Source organism: Jaculus jaculus, chromosome 16 (assembly GCF_020740685.1).
Source record: "Jaculus jaculus isolate mJacJac1 chromosome 16, mJacJac1.mat.Y.cur, whole genome shotgun sequence".
In the NCBI taxonomy this organism is placed as follows: Eukaryota; Metazoa; Chordata; class Mammalia; order Rodentia; family Dipodidae; genus Jaculus; species Jaculus jaculus.
The window spans coordinates 2,996,787-3,021,535 of record NC_059117.1 but is presented as its reverse complement, the minus strand read 5'-3'; the positions used below and the strand labels follow the sequence as shown (position 1 = coordinate 3,021,535).

The following is a 24,749-nucleotide window of genomic DNA, read 5'->3' as shown; positions in this document are numbered from 1 at the left end:
GTTACATTCACATTTATTTTTTCATCACTGTGCTGATCAAGTTCTGCACTAGAGGAAAAAATTAATTCTGAGTTCCTGAGGAAAGATCGTAACATATTATTTCTTATAATTGATATGAGCAAAGTGCAATACCCATTTAATATGACTGGAGAGATTCAATCTGGAGAAGACTGTTTCTGTCCCTGAAGGACACACACACACACACACACATTGCTCCTATACATTTTTACCGCCCAAAACAAAGTCCAAATCTTCTGAATTTGGGGCTAGGGAGGTGGATCAGTAGGCAAAGTGCATGCTGCACAGGTATAAGGACCTTAGTTTGAATCTGCTGAATCCACATAAAATCTCAGATTTGGTGGTGTGAGCACATAGTGTCTCAGCACTGGGGAGTTGAAGACAAGAGATCTCTAGGATTGATTGGCTAGTCTAACCAAATCGGTGATCTACAAGTTCAATGCAAGACATATTCTCAAAAATTAAGGTGGGAAAAAAGAATAAATTAGAGAATAATAGGGGAAGACATCCAATAGCAACTTCTGGCCACCATACACATGTGCATGCACACGAATGAACACACATGCACACCATACACACACAGACACACACACCCAAAGCAATGAAATAACTGAGAATATATTTAGGATACCAGAATTCTAGGTCAAATACCAAAAAGGGATAGCTGGGTTCTAAGGCAAGCTTTGTAAATAGACATTCTGCTTTCACAATAAAAGGAAGAAAAAGAAACTATAAACTTTATACTTGAAATAGTTAACATTTGCCTTTGTGATATGACTTTAAATTAGCCTATAAAGCCTTCTAACTTGGAAATGCTTTCCTCATATATACCAAAGACTAAAGCCTGAACTTCTATTCCTTGAGGTAAATTCACATATATTCCAGCACTGTCCTTTGTTAAAATATCCTTGGGTAGGATTTTCATCATCACTGAGAAGTGTAAATCACTGAATGAGACCCCTGAACCAGGAACAAGCAGGATGGAGAAGGGGCAGTCTGGAGATGGATGCAGGAAGTGAAACCACAGCACAATCCTGTCATGGTAGCAGGATCTGAAGTTGTCTAAACAAGATGAGAGGCCAAGTTGAAATCCACAATCAAAAAATAAGAAGGCTGGGCTGGAGAAATGGCTTAGTGGTTAAGCGCTTGCCTGTGAAGCCTAAGGACCCCGGTTCGAGGCTCGGTTCCCCAGGTCCCACATTAGCCAGATGCACAAGGGGGCGCACGCATCTGGAGTTCGTTTGCAGAGGCTGGAAGCCCTGGCGCGCCCATTCTCTCTCTCCCTCTATCTGTCTTTCTCTCTGTGTCTGTCGCTCTCAAATAAATAAATAAATAAATAATTTAAAAATAAATAAATAAATAAGAAGGCTGAATCCGGTTCTCCCTAACCAGTTCAAATATTCAAGAAGTGCTAGGAAGGAAGGTAGGCCTGGCTAGAAGTCTAGGGCCAGCCATGAAAACCTAGCAAGTAGCAAAATGTCTCAAAGGGTGGCGCAAACAGACCAAGCACTGAAGAAATGTCCCCTGAACGCAAATTCTAACCGATTTACTCAATTGTTAACAAACAATTCCACTGGGAAATCGGAAATAGAACAAAGAAGGAAAGTACCCTAGCCTTATCCTGAATTACTGCTTCCCTAAAATTTTGATTATTTTGCTTTGTAAATGGAAAACAAACTAGATTTCCCAAGAAAATAATCCATTAAAATTAAAAAGAAGGGCTGGAGATATGGCTTAGTGGTTAAGCACTTGCCTGTGAAGCCTAAGGACCGCGGTTCAAGGCCCGATTCCCCAGGACCCACGTTAGCCAGATGCACAAGGGGGCGCACACATCTGGAGTTCATTTGCAGTGGCTGAAGCCCTGGCGTGCCCATTCTCTCTGTCTACCTTCCTATTTCTGTATCTCTCTCTCTCTCTTAAATAAATAAATAAATAACAAAATATTTAAAAAAAATTAAAAGGAAGACTAGCAGTGCTGATGGGTTTCCTGAAAAGTGAAAAATGCTGAGTTTTATGTTTTCTAACAAGAATACTAGCATCAGGGCTGGAGAGATGGCTTAGCAGTTAAGGCACTTGCCTGCATAGCCAAAGGACCTCGGTTCAATTCCCAGGACCCACGTAAGCCAGATGTACAAGGTCGTGCATGCATCTGGAGTTCATTTGCAGTGGCTAGAAACCCTGGCATGTCCATTCTCTCCCTCTCTCCCTCTCTCTCTCTCTCTCTCTCTCTCTCTCTCTCTCTCTCTCTCTTTCCCTCTTTCAAATAAATAAAAATAAAATATTAAAAAGAATGCTAGCATCAAATAACTACTATAAAATTCATTCTATCATTGAACAAATATTTATCGGAAATACTGTCTGTGTTTCTCTTCAGTGGAAAGTAGATGTAATGATGGAAGTTTGCAGTACAGGGTGGAAGATGGGACAAAGATATTAGCAAACCCAACTCGATACACAGCTGAGCTAAGCAAAGGTTAGAGGCTTGGACAAAGTGACAGAGTTTTTTGTTTTGTTTTTGTGTTTTTATTTTTGAAACATCACACTTTCTTACATATTCATTCACACTAGCCAGAATCTAGAATCTCTGAGTTTAGACATTTAATAAAGAACAGCAGGTCCTAAACCATCTGGTTTGCTCCAAGAATGAAGACCCATCACACACAAATTTTCATTTCATTTCAACCCTGTAAGAATATTAATATCAGATGGGGAAGGTAAAAAAAATTATAACTGGCATGGTATTGGATCATGCTTTCCCTACAGTCAGTGGATCTTTTTGATTTAAAAAAAGAAAGAAAAACATCATATGATGCCCAAAGTCACTCATGTTCAGCAAGTTCTTTTCATCCACTTAAGTGTAGGGTTACTAATCTTCTGATGAAGAAATATGCAAAATATACAATTTTAAAAGAAGAGAAATTTGTGATACACTATAAAACACCTTGGAGGGTTTTGAACCAATTATTTCCCAAACTCATCATGTACAAAACTACAGATTATAATACCTCAAGGCTGAAATGTTTTCTTACCTGATAAGGAACAATACTGCCATGTGCTGTGCCCCAGCGTTTCGCATCTTTTTGGCCAATAAGATAATTAGCAGCTACCTGGGTCAAACATGCCACCTGCCAGAAAACAAGAGAGGGGAAAGTTAGTTCATCTGTACTCACAAAAAACCTTTATAATAGAAAGTCACTTCATTTTGTGTCATTGTAAAAGAAAGAGAAACTGTCCAAATGGGTTAGAAAATGTATAGGTGTCTGTCTTGTCCCCATACAAAGACCAGTGTTATATTAATGTTTGAGACCAGTTGAAAAATATAAACACTAAATATTTATCTCCTGAAACGGAGATGAGTGGCAGATGGCACCTTGGTCTAGCCTTGAGCAACCTGGCCATGATAAATAGTATATACCTTCCTGTTGCCCAGCTGCATCCTTATTCTTTTCAAGATAATACAGGACAAAAAGCCTTTATCATCACTGAGTGGATGGACCAGTGCAAAGTGTCACATTCCTTCAAGCTTCTAGTTAATGAAAAAATAAATAATAATAGACTTCAATCAAATTGGTTTAGTTGAGTTTATGTTACTTACTGCCCAAGCAATTTTGGTACATAAAAAAAAAAGATTGTTTCTTTTTTAAAAAATTCACTAATGAAACTTTCTTATTTAAACAAAGATTAGCACACCCTTCCAACTTGGTTCTATTCTCATACCTATTATTAAATTATTAAACTTGTTTCAGTTTTGGGACACCACAGATCCGTTATAAGGGGGTAATGTAAAATCTGAAATTCAACCTCTGAGTTTTACATGTACAAATCTTTAAAACCTGTATTTTTTTGTTCTTTTATTTTATTTTATTTAATTTTTGAGACAGGCTGCCATTCACTCTGCCCCAGGCTGGCCTGCACTCACTGTATAGTTCAAGCTCCCCATAGTTCGGCTTCGGTGCCCTGAGGGCCAGGATTACAGACATGACCACACCTGATGTTTGTGGCTCTATAAACCTTCAACCCAATACCCTAATGCGCAGAGAACCAGGGGAGAAGGATTTGGTTCCTGGTGACTCATAAGGTTATTATGTCCCCTGTATAACAACGCCTCCAGGGCCAAAACTGTAGGAAGGATGTGACAAAATGATTCTATTTATAACATTTCTTGTTACTGCCACAAATACCTGGCAAAAAGCAACCTAGGAAAGAAAGGGTTTATTGTAGCTAACATTCTGAGAGGATATGACCCACTATGGCAAGAAAGGCATGGTGGCAGGAGCAGGAAGCAGCTTGTCCCATTGCATCCATAAACAGGAAGCAGAGGGAGAGGGATGCTGGTGCTCAGCTGCCTTTCTCCATTGTATGCAGTACAAAACCCCAGCCCGGGGGGATGATGCTACCTGCATTTAGAGGGGGGCTTCATACTTCAGTTCACCTAATCTAGAAAATCTCTCACACACATGCATAAAAATTTCTTTCCATGGTGATTCTAAATTCTGTCAAGTTGACAAGTGAGATTAACCATCACAATGACATTCATAATTTACCAGGAAAATATTTGTTCTGACTTGATAACATAACTTCATGATATGGTATTGGTTTGTATTTCTCTTTTCAAGTCTTCAGATATGACTAGTAACCTACCAGGCTCATAATTCAAACACATCCCAAATTATCATTGGCTTCTGGAACAACCCAAGGGTTGCTTTTCAGGCCCAGGTGCTGGAACCTGTTCTTGCTCTCTTGAGACATGGCAGCCACATCACCTACACAATGTCAACAGGATTAACCCTGGCTGAGTCTCCTTGCTGGAATATCCAGTCCCCTTTATTTGGGAACTTGCATTCATTTCTGTGTTCATTCACTGCTCTGTTGAAATGAGAACTGCCTGCGGCAGCTGGTCAGGCTCCACTGCCCAGGTGGCAAAGCTCATCAACTTGAGTCATCCACTTCTGGAGCCCCATCTGGTCCTGGGCATTTGAACCATGAAGCACTCCAGGGCTGCCTGGGCTGTCTGGTGCTAATCACCACTTCACAGATCGCCTCTGCATCTTTCAAAACGGAAAATCAAAACAGCACTTTGTAGTTTAAAAAAAAAAAAAAGCCCTAAATGGGAAGCTCAGATTCATGGTTTCTATTTTCTGTCAATATCCAAGTAGTTGCATGACTATTGGTATATAATTTGACTTCTTGGACCTTCAAATACATTCTCTATAAAACTGTAGTCATTTGAGACAAACTTTAAAAAAAAAAGTCCAATGAAATAATACAGGAAGCGCTAGTACACAGACAGATTATTTCCCAGCTGCTGTGACTGAAGCACAGCTGAGTAACACACTACAGAAAGCATGAACACAGAAGAGAATTTGCAAAACAGAAGACGATCTTAAATTTGCTTCCAAAGTGTATGCTCCTAACTCTACTATTTCTCTTATCTGTTAGGCAGATAAGAATACAACACTAGTCATGTTTTCATTATACCTGTTCCTGAATTTGGGGAAGTTTTCTGAAGTCTGAAGTCCTTTCCATATAACAAATACTTCTTTGATTCAGCTATCTTGTGGCCCTTTCTATTTTTCTGTTCAAATGAATCCTAGTGAAAGCCACTCTCTAAGAAGCTGCTGAAGGCAAGAATTCAAATCAACAGAGGTGCCTTTGTAGCTATTAATCACTATAGGTCTATCATGCCTATTTCTCTTTCTTCAAAGGCAATGAACAGCTAACCACCACCGTCAGCAAAACCTCCAGGGAAGTGCTACAGCACCGTAATGTGGGAGACGGGCTAGATGATCACAAGCTAATCTGAAAACTTTTAAATGATCAGAGGCTTTGATCTGAGCCAGATATCAATCTGGCTACCTCATTTTTGACTACTATCCCATTCTTCCTTTTTCACTTTTTAACTTTCACTTTTATGACCCTTCCCTGTTTAGAGTTGGTTTGAATGAAGGGTTGGAGCCCACCTCCCAAATCTTTTCTAAATGGAAAAGCAGATCCATTTGCTCCATACAGTGGTGATAAATAAAGCTCAAAAGTGCTTCAAAATTAACAAGCTCTCAATGGATAGAAGGGAGAGCAAGATTTCAAGCCAATTGCCATTTTTGAAAAAGTGTGATTTGTTAGTTGCTGTTCAAAGGCAAAGTTGGGGGGATTCTATTTTTAAAAAAGAGAAATGGACTAAACTTAGAAATTCAATGTTTAATGAGGGCATCACAAATCTGAAAGTAATCTACTGTTTATAAGGCTGTATTTTAATCCAAGAGAAAGGAGAGAAAGTCAACAGCTCTGAGGTAATTATATATGAAAAATCAGAGGTTTCTGGGCAATTTGTGACAAATTTCCCACAAATTAAAAGAATGCAGAATGTGACTTTTAGGCTAATAATTATATACTACATATCCATTCTAAATATTGCATTAGATCATTACTTTCAACCCCTAAACTTAAGCTCATTATTTCATCAAGTGAAGATACTATATAATTTCCTCAGAATGTTGCCTTTAGATGGTTTCATCCAAACAAAAGAGCCAACATTGGTTTAATACTAATCATTCTGAAGTAAAACTATTATTTTGGACAACACAGTAGGTCCTGATATCCTTTGTACCCAACCGGAAATCCACTGGGTTGGCCAGATCTGATTGCAAAGGGCACCACCCCAGGAGCGGGAGGATGTGAGAGGTGCCACTTCACAATGGGGCCTCCTGGTGCTTGTCACCATCTGACCACAGGCTTTGCTTCCACCAAGTAATCAAACTGCAGCGACAGACTCTGAACTCCTAGAGGAAAAACAGACCAAAGCAATGGTCCACTGCATCAAAACAGGTAAACTTGCCCTACTCCTCCCATGTATGTGTCTGGAGTAAACCCTCACCATACAGCTATGTACTCCCCTGTGCCTCTTCCCATCCTTCAAAGTCCATTTTAACACCATGTTTTCCTTGTAGCATGTTCCCTTCATTCGGGCAAAAAAAATATTTTCCCTGACTTTGAATGAATGCAGTATCACTTACCTACTTCCTCCTACACTTCCCAAGTCAGTCTTTTCCTACAATTAGTCATACTAAACTTAAAAGGGCCGGGCATGGTGGTGCACACCTTTAATCCCAGCATTCACTCGGGAGGGACAGGTAGGAGGATCACCATGAGTTTGAGGCCACCCTGAGACTACATAGTGAATTCCAGGTCAGCCTGGGCTAGAGTGAGACCCTACCACGAAAACCACAAAAAAAGTTAAAAGGACCTAGATTAATTCCTGGAACCCATTCCAGGGCTACTAAAGCAGATTTTTCCAGGGACCAAACCTGGGAGGAAAAAAAATGTCAGTGCACCTTTACATGCTCATTGGATTTGAGAACCAAGGCTTTCAGAGAGAACTCGGCCAGTTTTTAATATTACAGATGTGTAATAAATGAATAGTCATTCCAACCGCATTACTGTCTCCGATGCTATAACAATGTCTAAATTCTTTCTTACCCTCCTTATAAATTAGAGGTTCTTTTATGTAGATGTTGTGTACGTACCACCCTTTGTACGTTCTCATAACACCTAGTACAATACTTAAACATTGGAGTTTTTAATGATCAAAAATAGACATATTTAACTGGGCATGGTGGCGCATGCCTTTAATCCCAGTACTCAGGAGGCAGAGGCTGGAGGACTGCTGTGAGTTCGAGACCACCCTGAGATTACATAGCAAATTCCAGGTCAACCTGGGCCAGAGTGAGACCCTACTGTGAAAAACAAACAAAAAAAAAAAGTCATATTTGTTTATTAAGTAAATAGTGAGGACCCATATACATAAGACTTTGTGCTGCATATAGAGTAAAAATAAGTAAACAAAGACCATATAGCCCAGTCCCCTTTGAATTTAAGAATTCTAGAGAAGATAACGAAATATTATTGGACCCTGTATAAGGAGAGGAGATGACTAGAAGAGAGCTGTTCAAGAAACAAAGAGAATAATGTATGTAAAATTAAAAAGAAGATAGAGATTGACATGCAGGGAAAAAAATGAATGCAGACCAACACAAGTGAGGCATAATTTTAAAGAAAGAAGAAAAAAACAACAGTGAGGTTGACAGAGAGCAGATCGTGCCAATCTCCGTGGTGACTGTAAGAAAACTTACAAGGCTTCCCACTGTACTTGCAGGTAATTCAGATAATAAGGAGATGAGAGAGAGAAAGAGCTGCTATTGTAACTGCAAGGGTCCTGGCAAGTAAATTTTAAGCTGAGTTGCTGGTGACAGACATGGAAAAATCCAGAGATTTAAGATCTATCTTAAAGCTGGGAAGATGGTTCAGTGTAATAAAGCACTCGCCACTCAAGCCTGAGTACCCAAGTTTTATCTGAAGACCCCATGTCAAAAAGCCAGAAACTACAGAAAACTCAGGAGAGTCAAGAATCATCAATATGAAAAGAAAAGTTAGCGACCGCCCTCCATGAGACGTGCCACCTCTGCCACCTCTGCCACGGACCAAGAGACCCTGCAGAGGAAGTTGAAAAAGTACTGCTCCCACTGCTAGCCTGAGAAACAACGCCATGGAGAGGTAGCAGACACTGGTCAAAACACATTGAATCAGAAACCCAGAATTTTATGAAAGAGGGGCCCAAAGATTGTAAGAGCCACAGCAGGGAGGGACTATCCAGAAGTATTGCTCCCCCACAGTGACTGACTGCTGTCTCACAGCTCATAACCCAGCACCCAGTGGGGAAATACAGCAGTCCCACTGGGGAGGGGCCTCAGTGGAGTGAGGGCCGGGAGGCACCAGCACATGATGTGTCCATATAAGTTTCTACTTAAGAATAAACAAAAGGAAGGGAAGGAGAGAGGGAGGGAGGGAGAGAAAGAAAAAGAAAGAAAGAAAGAAAGGAAGGAAGGAAGGAAGGAAGGAAGGAAGGAAGGAAGGAAGGAAGGAAGGAAGGAAGAAATGAAAGAAGGAAGGAAGGAAGGAAAGAAAGAAAGAAACAAACAAACAAAGAAACAAAGAAGGAAAGAAAGAAAGAAAGAATCCCAGAAGGTACAGAGAACACAACACTAAGCCAGACTGCTAACAGACTCACCAAAGTTCAGGGACCATTGGTGAAGAGGGGCCTGGAAGATTACAAAAGCCACAGGGTGGATAGAAATATCCTGAGGCATAGGTTCCCTGCCTCTGCCCCCCACCCCCCCCCCCACTGCTGCCAAATACCAAGTGATGGATTAAAAAAGAAAGCCGGAAGCTGAAGTGGGCTTCTGTAACTCCAGCATCCTGACAGCAAAGTGGGAGTACAGGAGAGAGAGCCTATCTCAAGCCAAATGGAAGGTGAGGATGTACTTGAAAGCTGTCCTCTGACCTCCACAGGTGCACTATAGCCTGTTAGTACCCACATTCACATGTGGACACACATATGCGCGTGCTCACGTGTCATATTTTAAGGATGTAATGGGCAGAATATATAAAACATTATATTGGGAAGGGATGTACATTAAAGAGGAAGGGAAGAAGAAAGCAAGCACAGTCCCCATATTCCTGCCTGAGTATCTGAATAAATGATGACAGAACTACGACGAAGAAAGGAAATAAGAGCTCCTCTCCAGTTGTGCTGCCATGGACATGCCCGTGAGACAGTCAGCTGGACGGCATCATTAGCATATAGAAATACTTAAAGCCATGACCTAAAGAGAAACAGAAAAATAATAAGAACTCAAAGATCCATTAAAAAAAAAAAAGAAAAGAAAAGCCTTCATATCAAACATAGCTCTTCCAATCACAGATAGGGTCAAAGAGGAGGTACCAATTTCAAATGCTCAAGGTAGGTTAAATGAACTATGGTTCCATACAAGAGAAGATAAAGTCAACGCTTAAAGTCATGCAACAGAAGAATGTAGTCACATGTGGAAAATATTCACAACTTCTAACAAACTCATTTCCAAACAGTTTTAGATTTATAGAAAATTTACTACAATAGTACAAAGAGTTCACATCTACTCCATATGCAGCATCCTATTGTCCATGTCTTACATGTGGTTAAGTGTCTTACCACTTAACACATAAAGAACCAATGCAATACACTATTAACTACATCCCAAACACTCAGAATTTCTCAGCTTTTACTTAATAAATTTTCCTGTTCCCAAATGTCATCAAAGATACTACCTTATACCTAGTCATTATGTGTCCTTGGAATTCTGTTACCTGTAATACTTTCTAGAATGTTCCTTATTTTTGATGTCCTTGATGGTTGTTTGGAATTGTTTCTTATTTGGTGGGGGGGGGGGTTCACTTTGTAAACAGGATTGCACTCTGTTGCCACAGTTGACCTCAAACTTGTACTCTACCTACTTCAGCCTCCAAGTTTGGGGATTACAGGCATGCCCTGCCATTCCCAACTTGCCTTGAAGTTTTTGAGGAGTAGTGATGAGGCATTTTATAGAATGGCAATTGATATTTTTATGTTGGTTTTCTCGTTGTTTAACTAGAGTTTCACACTGTGGTAGTTTTAATTATGTGTGCCCCATAAACTCATGTATTTTGAATGCTTGGTCCCCAGCTGGTGGCAACTTTGGAGGTGGGGTCTTGCTGGAGGGAATGTGGGGATGGGAGTAGGCTTAGAGGTATTTAGCCCAGCTTTCCCCTTGCCAGAACTCAGCTCACTCTTTGGTTGCTATTTGCCACCTGCTGTGGCAGAGGTGATGTCCAGCCTCTGCTCCATCATCTATTCTTGCCATCATGAAGCTTCCCCTGGAGACTGTAAGCCAAACTTAACCCTTTCTCACCATGAATTGCTTTTGGTGGAGTATTTTGTCCCAGCAACAGGAAGGTAATGACCCCACACACACCAGCATATATTCTCAGTATGATCTGACTGTGGCCTTAGTCACCTGGCAGGGGTGGTACTGACCTGCTTTCTCCACTGTAAAATTACTTTCCTCTCACTTTTTTTTATTTATTTATTTTATTGTACTTATATGAGAGAGAGAAAGGAGGGGTAGAGAGAGGGAGCGGAATGGGCACACCAGGGCCTCCAGCCACTGCAAACGAATTCCAGACACATGCACCACCTTGTGCATCTGGCCTACATGGGTTCTGGGGAGTTGAACCAAGGTCCTTTGGCTTTGCAGGCAAGTGCCTTAACAGCTAAGCCATCTCTCCAGCCCTCTTCTTGCATTTCTCATAGTGTTCTTCATAAGGATGTCACTATGTGAAACCCACACCTAAAGGGTGGAGGGTGGCACTTCTCCCTCTTAAGAGCAGCCACCAAATAATCTGGAATTCTGCACAAATTAGTCTCTTCTTCTCTAATTATTTATAAAACCACTTCTTTACATCAGCATGGTTATGTGTATATTTCATACTATGGGTTATGATTCAATACTACTCTATTCTTCTTCCCAAATTACTCCAGTGTGCGCCACTGAGGAGCATTTCAGTGGATTTCTGTGTTCCTTGGACACAGGCCCTGTCCTTGTGGTGTTTTGGTTATGAACACTTCCTTACTTTGTGGTCCTACAAGATGCTCTCAACTCATCTCTGTGTTTCCTTTCTCAGATTCTAAGGAAAACACAAAAAGGAATAGGACTCACAGGGCAATACTGCTTACTTCAGTGTCAATCAGCACCTCATTCATTCCTGCATTTATTCAAAAAAAATGACATTATACCTACCACATGCCAAGAACTATTCTAGGCACTGAGGACGTTGCAGTGAACAAGATAAACATGGCCCTGCTCTAATGACTCATGCATTTGAGCATTACAGTACACTCAAACATAAACAAATATCAAACATCTAGATATGGTAAGTGCTGTGAAAGAAATGACACAGAATCACAGAGAATTCTCCTTTAGACCAGCAGGTTTAAGAAAGGCCTCTTTGAAGATGTTATATTTAATCTGAGGCTTGGAGAAGTCATGTGAAACTAGGGTGTCTTTCTTAGTAACAAGATCAACCAGTTAGAAGACTTTAATGTGATTTGAGAAGACCTTATATAACAGTAAGGAATAGGACAAGAAGACACTGCAGCTGGCCATTACGTCCATGCTAAGTAATAGGCAGCAGGACCAAATGAGGCCAGGGAGGGATGCAAGGCCACATCATGGGGGACCCAGCAGGCCTGCGTATGGACCTGAGATGTTATTCTAAGTGCTTGGGATCACACTGATACATGGAATTAAATATGTACAATTTGTATAGAATTTTAAGCGCAGAATTTACTTAAAATTAATTTGTAAGGTATGAAATCATATTATGTCATATAAGATAAGACAGAAATTACAACTTCCAATTCATAAATGCAAAAAAAATAAAGGCTAAGGAGATTAAATACCTTTTCTAGGTCTCAAAAGTTAGAGAAAGAAAGACTGGTTAGGGCTGGAGAGATGGCTTAATGGTTAAGGCACTTGCCTGCAAAGTCTAAAGACCCATGCTCAACTCTCCAGATCCCTCTTAAACCAGACACACAAAACTGAGGCAAGCACAAGGTTGCACAAGCCCACTAGGTGGCCCAAGCATCTGGAGTTTGATTTCAGTGGCTGAGGCCCTGGTGAACTAATTCATTCATTCATTCATTCTCATATTTTTCCTCTCTCTCTCTCTCTCTCTCTCTCTCTCTCTCTCTCTCTCTCTCTCTCTCCCCCCCCCAAAAAAAAAAAAGTTGGGCATGGTAGCACCCACCTTTAATCCCAGCACTTGGGAGGCAGAGGTAGGAGGATCACCACGAGTTCGAGGCCACCCTGAGGCCACATAGTGAATTCCAGGTCAGCCTGAGCTAAGAGTGAGACCCTACCTTGAAAAACCAAAAAAAAAAAAAGTTTAAAGAAAAAGAGTGTGGTTCATACACCAAGTTCAACCTAGTTGCTAAGCCATCCCTACTGTTGTAGAACACTTTCTCTTGAGCATAACTGTTGCCACTTTCATCAGAGAAGCTGTGACTACTCACAAGAGACTCCCAGTATTTGGAAGTTGATGTTCCCTCATAGAAGCAGAGGATGGGGAGTGCTGTGTCAGCCTCACATCGCTGGGACAAACACCCATTCAGGAGCAGGAGAAAAGGGTTTATTGCAGGCTTACAAATCCCAGGGGAATACTATCAATGGCAGAAGAAGCTGGTTAACTTCCATAAATCCCAGCATAGAGATACCACCAACAGCCAGCACCACAAACCCTCCAGAGCTTGAACTGGTCCTTTCATACCTTAAGGGAGGACTCAAGACCCGCACCTGAACACACCTCACAGCTGGACTCCAAGACCTGCCCTCAGTGATGCCTCCCCTAGGCAGGCTGCTGGAGCCTCAAGATACAAGGCTAAGGTGGGTCTGTGGGGTCACATATATTCAAACCATCACAGGGAGGGTCATCAGATCCTGTCTCTACATCAGCAGTTCTGTAGTCACAGACGCATGCCACAATACCCAGCATCTGCTGCAGATCTCAGCTTCTCCTTCATATGCCTCTCTGCTAACTGTTTCTGACTCTGCCCCAGGTGCATGTGTTCCCTGAAAGCATATGGAGGGTGGAAGAGCAATTGGAGGGGTCACCATCTATGTGACTTATGAAGAAGCATTGCCCATGTTGGGATGAGACTTCTTAGTGATGCAGCTAAGTAACTCCCCCACCCGTGCTCTGCAAGTGAACCCAACAAACTCACTGATTCACCAAATAGGACTTTGATGGAATCATTCAGTTTGTCTGTCATTGATGCCCTGTCTGGGAGAGGAAACAATTGTGTATGTCTCCCAAGAAAGGTTCATCCAGTACCTATGCCACCACGTTTTCTCTGCTCAGCCCCTGTTCCTGGCCCCTTTTGTGGCAGGTCACAACTCCATGTTTGTATGCTCGCTGGCATTCTAGGGTTTACCTTCTATCCTCCAGACAACCTCCTGCATCACCACAGTAATCAATACAGCTGTCCTCCACACTGGCCTACAAAAGCACATATTTGACGTCACCACTCAGTCTGTTCATGCATTCTGCTCAAACTCATTCTTTTACTGCAAAATGCCTTATGAGGAAAATGTGTTAGAACAAGTAAAAGGATAGTATTTGTAGAGAAAACAACTTTTTAATTATTTATTTATTCTTTAATTTTTTGAAAGTGAGAGACAGACTATGGATACACCAGGGTCTCTTGCCAGTGCAAACAAACTCCAAACACATGCACCACTTCATGCATCTGGCTTCATGTGGGTACTGGGAAATAGAACCTGGACTGGCCAACTTTGCAAGCAAGTACCTTTAACTGCTGAGCCATCACTCTAACTCAAAATAAAACATCTCTTAAGTTAAGGAACTTTGTCCTTCCATCAGAAGAAACTTTGATTTTCTGGCATCGTCTTTTCATCCTAATCATATTATCTTACATGTCAAATTTCATCCCTCATGTCATTTGTCTAGTCTCATATGTCTGAGACAAGGTCTCAAAATATAGCCCATGTTGGTCTGGAATCCTCCTGTCCTCTCTGCACAAGTGCAGAGATTACAGGCTTGTACAATCATGGCTGACTTCCATCCTTCGCATCTGAAGAACTGACTGCTTCAGAACAACCCACCAGGGTCCAGGAAGAAAAAAAAAAATCATTCAGGAGTAAAAATATGTTGTCCTCTGAAATTTTCCTGGAGAGACATGAACGAATGTCTAGTCACCTCACATAAGGCATCAATGACAGAATTGCCACCACCCCAACCCAAGTCTAGTATGGTAGACCAATGAGTGTATTGTACTTACATTGAGGGATTATTACTGGAGTATTATGGACTCCAAAACATTTCCATCACGAATAGTCTCACTCCAACATGGATGGCAACTTCCTTACAGCTGCAGATGGAGTCCCCACCTTCTTCAGCTAACCTTTCACCCTCTATACATTCTACTAACTCCAGACATTGCAAGCAACTAGGACAGAATTTCAAAGAAATGGGAGAGGGGTGTAGGGGCAGGAGGTGACCCATCCTGCCCTTCCTTCTATGAGGAAACTGTCAACAGGTCTGATTTGGAGGGCCCTTATAGGTAATCATAGCTTTGCTCATTAAGATGGCAATGACTGGGCTGGAGAGATGGCTTAGAGGTTAAACACTTGCCTGTGAAGCCTGAAGACCCCAGTTCAAGGCTCGATTTCCCCAGGACCCATGTTAGCCACATGCACAAGGGGCATACACATCTGGAGTTCATCTGCAGTGGCTGGAGGCCCTGGCGCACCCATTCTTTCTCCTCTCTCTCTCTCTCTCTCTCTCTCCTCTCTCTCTCTCTCTCCCTCATCACTCTCAAATAAATAAACGAGCAAACAAAAAAAAATTTTAAAAGATGGCAATGACTATTAGGCTCAGAAAACAGCAATCCAAAATAGAAAGAAAGTTTTACCTCTCCACACAATATTTCTCATTTTGTTTTGAGTGTTTAGTAGTAAAAGTTCACACTTTATATACCCTGTTCTAATGTGAATTGTTTCCTTGAATTTTCTCACTTTGTCCCCATAATGCTATATGAGAAAGTTACTATGATGATTATATTTTACAAATGAGAAAATAAGGCACAAAGCAGTTTAGTAATCTGCCCAAGAATATATGCCTTATAAGTAAGTCAGGGAGCCAGGATTTTATCTCAAATAGCCTGGATTCTGGCATTTTATACTAAATTACATACAGAACCAGACTCAAAATTGCTGAGTGAGAGGCTGGTGAGATAGCTCAGTGGTTAAAGGTAATTATTTGTCAAGCCTGCAGCCCTGGTTCAATTCCCCAGCCACCCACATAAATCAAAGTGTGCATTCATCTGCAGTGGCAGGAGTTTCTGGCATGCATACATACACATATATACACATGCAAATAAGTAAAAAAAAAAAAGTAGGGGATGGAGAGATGGCTTAGCGGTTAAGCGCTTGCCTATGAAGCCTAAGGACCCCGGTTCAAGGCTCAATTCCCCAGGACCCACGTTAGCCAGATGCACAAGGGGGCACACACGTCCGGAGTTCATTCACAGTGGCTGAAGGCCCTGGCATGCCCATTTTCTCTCTGTCTCTCTCTCTCTCTCTCTCTCTCTTTATCTGCCTCTTTCTCTCTCTGTCACTCTCAAATAAATAAATAAAAATGAACAAAAAATTTAAATTGCTAAGTGATTTCAGTCTTAGACAAGCTTAATTGGTCCATATTTCTTGGAAATTTTTTTAAATAGTGCTTGAGCATCTTTTTCAACTAGGTAAACATCTACAGATAAATCTGACTTCAAATGTTACACAAGGCATAGTGTAGTTCTCACTCAAAAGTTTCTGTTTGTCTTAGATATAATTTGGCTTCTATTCCACCATAATTAGAAATAAATATTAACTGTAAACATTTTACCTGAAAACATTGTAAACAAGTACAGTTACTTTATATTTTTTTAATCTTAAGTTTATTTTATTTATAGCAAAAAACTATATTGTCAATGCCTTCTCATAGCAACCTTTTAATTTAAAGAGCATATACATCCTCATTCCTCTGAATTATCACTGAAATTCAAATTATATTGGTATTTATATTTTATATATGAACTCAAAAGACATAGATTTTCATTATACTTAATACCTTTGAAAATCCATCTGAGTAAAAACCAGGAATGTGAAGAAAGTGGATATCAAATGCCAGAAGGTAAGGGTAGACAGAAAAGCTCATTTAGGAGAATACAGGAAACATATTTCTTACCATGAAGCAATGACCCAGTCAATCATATGACTCAGAAGTGGTTATAAGCAACTAAACCACGATGAGTAAGGGGAAACATTAAAGCAACATCTGACAACATGATGTGCTTGTGCATTCCGTCATGACTTGTCTTCAGTTCCACATATGTTTATCAAACATGGTTTTACATTTTCAGTAGCTTAAATCTCCAAAATACTAGTTTGAAAAATAAAATAATACAACGTCTACAGCACCAGTTTTTAAAAGTTCTAAGCATGAAATTTATTTTGCTTTAGTACTTCCTTTACACATTTAGTAAGCATTCTTGACAGCTTTGTTACTACAGAGAAATAAAACTTAGAATTCAGCCGGGCGTGGTGGTGCATGCCTTTAATCCCAGCACTTGGGAGGCAGAGGTAGGAGGATCACCATGAGTTCAAAGCCACCCTGAGACTACAGAGTTAATTCCAGGTCAGCCTGGACCAGAGTGAGACCCTACCTCAAAAAAAAAAAAAAAGAACTTAGAATTCAAAATAGAAATAATTGGGGACATACAGATTTTTAAAAATTAAATAGTAAAAACAAGTGGAACCTTTAAGACCTGAGCATAGAATGCAGCTAAGCTAAGCTTCTGAACTCCTAACCCCTAGAGACTACGAGGTAACAAATTTACACATTTTAAGCTACATTTATGAAACATTTCTGGTAATCTGTTGTATAGAAATGGAATGGAAGATTGATTGGAGAAGCAAGCACAGATGACTAGGCTGGGAAATTAAAGGTAAAGCAGAGCCCAGGGGCAAGACCACAGAGTCAACCAAGGGAGGGCACACAAAGGATGGGTGGTAATGCTGAGGAAATAATAGAAAGTGGCTCTCTGGAGGTAAGAGGGAAAAGTTAGAAGGAATAGTGTGGAACACATGTCAGATAGTTGAGTGAGCTAAGGGAGGCTAAAGGACAAAAACTTGGACTCCACAAAAGGAACTTGTCCTTTAAAGGAACTATCTGTAATAGGAATTGGAATAGACATGTGGACATGTGGAAGGGACTGAGAATTGGTTAAAAAATAGAAATGGTAAGTAAAAAGAATATATTAACTTTGGCACTGAAAGTGGGACAGAGAACAGTAATAGGAATATAGTGTCAAATCATGCAAAATGTTGTCACATCAAGGTGATACATGGCACTACCTTTTACAGGTCTCAGCATCTTCTTTACAACTAAAGGAATTCATCTTTCTTGGTGGAATTTCAGGCATGTTCCCAAATTCATGGAAGAAAGCTTTTGTAATCCAGGTATTTTCTGAGAACCACTAAGTAACAAAACTGTAAAAATTTCTGCATGTAGCAACACATTTTCAACAAAGCCACAGCATGAGAAGAAAATTAATTAATTTACACCCTCTGCCTACATCTGCTCATTCTGAGTAAACCCCAAGTCTGTGAAAGTACACATGAAGATAACTTATGATCCACCTCCTAACTGGCACAGTCCTTATCTGGCCATATTGTACTGCCCAGCCCTCCTGAGTTGCACAACAGCTGACCAAGCAAAGAGAAGACTCTGAAACCCAATACATATCCTCGCGCTGGAGTAATGACTTCTCAACATGACTGCATGAAGTCTGGGGGAAAGTGCAAATCCAGGTGTGGATTAGAACAAGAAATCATGACGTCAGTAATCAAATGATTCCAAAGATAAAATATGTCAGTCAAGGCTGGAGAGATGGCTTAGTGGTTGAGGCACTTGCCTGTGAAGCCTAAGGACCCAGGTTCAAGTCCCCAGGACCCACATAAGCCAGATGCACAAGATGGAACATGCATCTTGAGTTCATTTGCAGTGTCTATAGACCCTGGAGCAGTGATTCTATCTGCCTCTTTCTCTCTCTCTCTCTAATAAATAAATTTTTAGGGCTGGAGAGATGGCTTAGCGGTTAAGCGCTTGCCTGTGAAGCCTAAGGACTCTGGTTCGAGGCTCGGTTCCCCAGGTCCCACGTTAGCCAGATGCACAAGGGGGCGCACGCGTCTGGAGTTCGTTTGCAGAGGCTGGAAGCCCTGGCGCGCCCATTCTCTCTCTCTCCCTCTATCTGTCTTTCTCTCTGTGTCTGTTGCTCTCAAATAAATAAATTAATTAAAAAAATAAATTTTTAAAATATATATATATATGTGATTAATTATGTTTCAAAGCAAAAATTCATACAAGGAATGTAAGTGCTTAATACAAAGGATTTCTGAGTTAACTAATAAAAAAAGTCAATGAAAAAGAACTTTAACCATGCAAGAGAGAGAAAATATAGTTTATATTCTTTATTCTCATGTATAAATCTGTTTTATTTGAACTTCATTTTAAATCTTGCTTTTGCTTTTTATTTCTTTTCATCAGCAAATATTTACTGAGAGACTACTCTGTCCAGGCATTTGCTGGGTGCAAAGCTGTGCTGCTGAAAATCTATGGATTCTCTGCCTTGTGGAAGAGTCTGAGTAAAAACTCTAAGATCAAGTGACCTAACAAGTTTAGGAGCAGCAATCCAACTTCAGGCAGACCCTTATCCCAAAATTAAGTTTGCATGACAAGAACATTATTTTCACACCTTCATTTCCCACGCTCTAACTCACACAAAATGCTTTAAGGAAGTATAATTACCATGTAATGGCCATCTTTGCAAATTAAAGACACACTTCACAGGAACAATGAGGATATTTCTGTACAAACTCTGACCTATCCCTCCTGTTCTTACTAATAATACATCTCACCAGAGAATAAAACTAAGGAAACTGACTTCAGAAATCACATCAGAATCAGAATTCATCAACAATAGACCACATGACACAAGCCACATGGCTTTTAAGATCTAAGATGCAATTGTAGACATGTTTGGACTTTTCAGTATCACCTCCAAGGGACCTCAAAGGTACAGCAATATAATCAGCCTTTGATGATATATGGTATCATATATCTATATTCTCATATGTCCCTAACTCAGCACATTTGCATGTGATATGTATTCTAACATATCCACAGTATGTTTTTATAAGCTAGTAGGCTGTCATGTGATAAAGCCCCTAAGGAGCCACCCTGCTTTGTTGTGTCAATTCTGATATTCATCAGACAACCATCTCTCTCTCTTAGTCATAGCCTCCAACTTACTCCAACTTAAGGATAACCACAACTGGAGGCTTAGACAGCTTGACAACATGCTTAGTCTTTGAATCTTTCTGACATCCTTGGCCATTTGGTGAAAAGAAATTTAGACCCTAACTCAAGAGCCCCAAGTTTGCCACTGTACTTCATGGACACAATGTCCTGTCAGGTTTACAAAATACTTTCTTACAGCCTTTTTTTTTTTTATTTTATTTTTAAAGATTTTTTTTTAAATTTTTTTATTTATTTATTTGAGAGCAACAGACACAGAGAGAAAGACAGGTAGAGGGAGAGAGAGAGAATGGGCGCGCCAGGGCTTCCAGCCTCTGCAAACGAACTCCAGATGCATGCGCCCCCTTGTGCATCTGGCTAACGTGGGACCTGGGGAACCGAGCCTCGAACCGGGGTCCTTAGGCTTCACAGGCAAGCGCTTAACCGCTAAGCCATCTCTCCAGCCCCTTACAGCCTTTTTTGTCAGGCCTTAGAACAGCACTATAAAAAGTGCTTTGACAACACTCAAAAGTAAGAAAAAGTGAAATATTATCATTTAAAAATGTATTATCCAAGGAAACACAGACCAACCAACTTCCTTAGAATATTACCATGCAACTTAATAGCTTTGGTGAATTGGGGTGATATTCTAAAACTGTCACTGATAATATGTCCAGCAAAAATAATCCCCACAAATGGTATTCCAGGCTAGATACCTTGAGAAATTCCAAATATATTGCTGTTTATTAGTCAAACAATACTTCATTTTTAAAACATGAGATATCATACATAAAATTTCAACTATTTTGCTTTAGAACTTGAAAAGTTAGCTACCCTAGGCAGGCAGTGTACTGGAACTGGCTTCTACTTTCTCACAATGACTACTCTCTTCTAAATATGTTCAACAAAGCCTAATGCCAAAGATGCCATATGCTGTTGGTACAGAACATGGAATGACCTGGCTGGAATCTGGAAGTCAGTCCCCAGATACTTAACTCATCTAGTGCCAGAAGGTGCTACATGAGCAAATGGGGGAAAATGACCAACATCTGTCCAAGCAACTAGAAGTCTAAGCTACTATCAGCAAACAACCTGACGTGATGCTCACACAAGTGCAATAGTGGCACACAGTCAGGGTGGGAAACCAACTGCTCTTGATATGGCTAACAGATCTGCTCAGTGGAATGGAACCCATAGCTGGAGATGGGAATCAAGTCAGAACCATATCCAAAAGCAAGCCTGCTCTACATTATCAAGCTCCCACCAATCATAGGCTACAAGAGAGCCTACACCTATTAAATTCTCTCTAAAATAACAGATGGACACAAATCCTAAGAAGAGAACCAGTCCATTACACCTCACCAGGGCCCCAGCTGAAAATAAGAGTAATTGGAAAAACAAGCAAGAGTGCTGCTTTCTTGGTGAACCTGGTACCAGCACAAGGGTGAAGGAGATAGACACAGAGACAAGCAAGAGTGCTGCTTTCTTGGTGAACCTGGTACCAGCACAAGGGTGAAGGAGATAGACACAGAGACAAGCAAGAGTGCTGCTTTCTTGGTGAACCTGGTACCAGCACAAGGGTGAAGGAGATAGACACAGAGAACACTCAACTCCTACCAAATCAGATATTCAGACACACAGAGGCTCCCAAGACCTCATCACGCAAGTAGACCTAAAAGGAACCCAACATGGCTCAGGGAAATTTTTGGAAGAGGGGGCAGAAAGAATGTTAGAGCCACTCAGTGGGTCATTAAGTACAGATATTGCCTGTTACCCATAAATGATGGCTAACCCCAAAATGCACGACCCATATTCCCCAACAAGGAGGGTCCCTGTGGAGGGCGAAGGACAGGGAGGAGGCTAACGATGGTATCAACATGACTGTATACATACAGTGTACATAACTACAAAAAAAAAAAAAAGGTTGAAGCCAGGCATGGTGGTGCACACCTTTAATCCCAGCTCTCAGGAGACAGAAGTAGGAAGATTGCCATGAGTTTGAGGCCACCCTCATGGTGAATTCCTGGTCAGCCTTGGCTAGAGTGAGACTCTACCTCGAAAAAAAAGAAAGAAAGAAAGAAAGAAAGAAAGAAAGAAAGGAAGGAAGGAAGGAAGGAAGGAAGGAAGGAAGGAAGGAAGGAAGGAAGGAAGGAAGAAAGAAAGAGAATAGGAAAAAAATAGTTGTTAAGCATTTGCCAGCACACAATTGGCTGGAATCACAATCCTATGTGCCAGCAATAATCCTCTCAAATAGGACAGGATATATCCTTCTTATACAGGCTGGACTAGCCCATGTCCAAACTATTTCCTACTGGTCTTCATCGGACTCAGTTCATCCACTTGAACTCACTGCCTGACATAAGCAATTATTTGATATTACAACTCCTAGGTTACAGTGATACTCTACCTAAAACAGGCTCTTATATGATAAGATGGGAAAATATCTAAGCCACCAAGCTTACTTCAAATTTAAAAGCATAGAAAAACCAGGTTTAAATTCAACACTGTGGATGAACCAAAATTCTGTCACTGGATTTCTTTCCATCCCTTTTTTTTATCACCATGTTATTTAAGCACAAAAAGATGATATAGATTTCAAGATATAAAATGAGATGCCAGTCAAAAAATGGTTTATGAAGTCATAGGATTCCATAGCTTTCTCATGCCTCCTGTTTTGGTCAAACCTTCCTCCATCTGTTCACAATCATCCCTTCTTAACCTTTTCCAATGCCAGTATTCTTCCCTTACAACTTGTATATTATTTGGATACTACTGTCTCTTCCCTTAAGGCCTCTCACCTCCCCCTTGGCCATTTTCTACCTATTTGATCTCTACATATGCTCCAAGCCAAATATAAAAATCTGAAAAGGTGTATAATATTTAGCTATCAAAGAAATTCCATTGCTAGAGCAGCGCATGCCCACACGGCACATCAGTGGGGACACGTGTGAGATTCCATTGCTAGAGCAGCGCATGCCCACACGGCACATCAGTGGGGACACGTGTGAGATTCCATTGCTAGAGCAGCGCATGCCCACACGGCACATCAGTGGGGACACGTGTGAGATTCCATTGCTAGAGCAGCGCATGCCCACACGGCACATCAGTGGGGACACGTGTGAGATTCCATTGCTAGAGCAGCGCATGCCCACACGGCACATCAGTGGGGACACGTGTGAGATTCCATTGCTAGAGCAGCGCATGCCCACACAGCACATCAGTGGGGACACGTGTGAGATTCCATTGCTAGAGCAGCGCATGCCCACACGGCACATCAGTGGGGACACGTGTGAGATTCCATTGCTAGAGCAGCGCATGCCCACACAGCACATCAGTGGTGACACGTGTGAGGCACAAGCGCGTCCTCTGAAAGGCCACAGATGCCTCTGTTAGTCTTTCTATAACTGATCCAGACTTTTCACATAAAAAAGAAACATGCACTAGTAACAAACAGCCGTTTATTTCACCATAATTTTGGCCAAATAACATTATATTTAATTTCCTTCACACATTACTTTCTATGTCATGTATGAATTTTAACAAGATCAATCCAAACTAGCAACTCCAAAGAAGGAGAGTCTGGTAATTTATTAGAGTGCTTTATTTTCTTCAGAAATGATTCAAATTATTTATTAATAGTACAACAAACACTCAATGAAGACCTATCATCACCATATAAGGAAGTTCAGTCACATTCTGAAAAGAAGCAGTTAGCAATAAGTCTTGAAAGCACCTGCTTCAGGGCTGGAGAGATGGCTTAGTGGTTAAGGCAGTTTCCTGAGAAGCCTAAGGACCCAGGTTCAATTCCCTAGTACCCACGTAAGCCAGATGCACAAGGTGGCATATGCGTCTGGAATTCATTTGCAGGCCCTGGCATACCTATTCTCTCTCTTCCTTCCTACCTTCCTTCTTTCCTTCCTTCCTTTCTCTCCCTCTCTCTCTCTCTTAAATAAATAATTTTTAAGGACTTCCCGTTAAGATGGCGGTGTAGGTAACACGGCAAAGCAGCCTAGGGGGAAAAAAGACCAAAAAAACTCAGCAAAATACATACTTTTACTAAAAAGTGATGTGTATAGGAAATTGAAGCGGCAGCGGAGAAGTAGAAGAGTTCCAGAGCACCCAGAGCCTGCACAGGCGGGAAAAGCGGCTCCGGCAGCTCGGCCAACCGCCGCTGCAGCGGCGCACCAGAAAGCCGCCAGACTCGGCTCGAGCCACAGGAAAAGCCAGGTGCCAGAGCTTTCCCTCACCCCGCGCTATCCGAAACTCAGGAAACGTGAGGGGAGAGCGGCAGTGAGCAACGGAGGAGCAGACTGCGAGGTAGAAGAACGCTTGGAGCAGCGAGAGAACCAGAGCAGCTGTGGCTCCCTCCCCTCCCCCACCACCTGAGCCCAGCTCCGGAGAACAGAGCAGCGGCCCAGGACCCGGCCACGCCAACTTGGGCTGACAGCGGGATCCAAGCAGGAGCAGAGTTCGGCAGCAACATCAGCGGCTCCAGCACCGGTAACAGCGGCCCCAGCAGCAGCAGACCCAGGAGTGGCAGCAGCGGCAGATTCGGCAGCAGCAGCTTCAGGAGGAGCAGCGGCAGTGGACACAGCAGCAGCAGCTTCAGCAGCAGTGGTGGCTCCAGCAGTGGCAGCTACAGCAGCAGCAGAGGCAGCAGCAGCAGTGGGTCTAGCAGCAACACCTTCAGCAGCAGTGGCTACAGACCCAGCAGGGGCAGCTTGAGCAGCAGCAGTTCCAGCAGCAGGAGTGCTGATCTGCAGGGCCACACTTGCCAGGCTCAGTTTGCCCCACAGGAAAAGCCAGTGCCCAGCTCCAGAAATCAGAACAGCAGCCCAACAACCCAGGCAGCAACTTGACTGAGATCAAAATCATCCAAGGTAACTGGGATTGCACCAGGGAAGGGTCTCACTTGGTTGCAGGTTGACTAGGATCCCTCAACAGACCAGAAATCTTAACCTCTT

General features: G+C 41.6%; 1 protein-coding gene across 5 annotated transcripts in view; it reads right to left on the bottom strand.

The window, feature by feature from the left end:
* The window catches only part of Sugct (succinyl-CoA:glutarate-CoA transferase), a 689,766-nt gene that overhangs the window by 554,026 nt on the left and 110,991 nt on the right, over nt 1-24,749 (bottom strand). For all 5 annotated transcript variants that reach the window (XM_045136223.1, XM_004668834.2, XM_045136224.1 and 2 more), the window contains exon 9: nt 3,048-3,143. In XM_045136223.1, the coding sequence (XP_044992158.1) occupies nt 3,048-3,143 (96 nt within the window). The remainder of the gene's footprint in view (nt 1-3,047; nt 3,144-24,749) is intronic.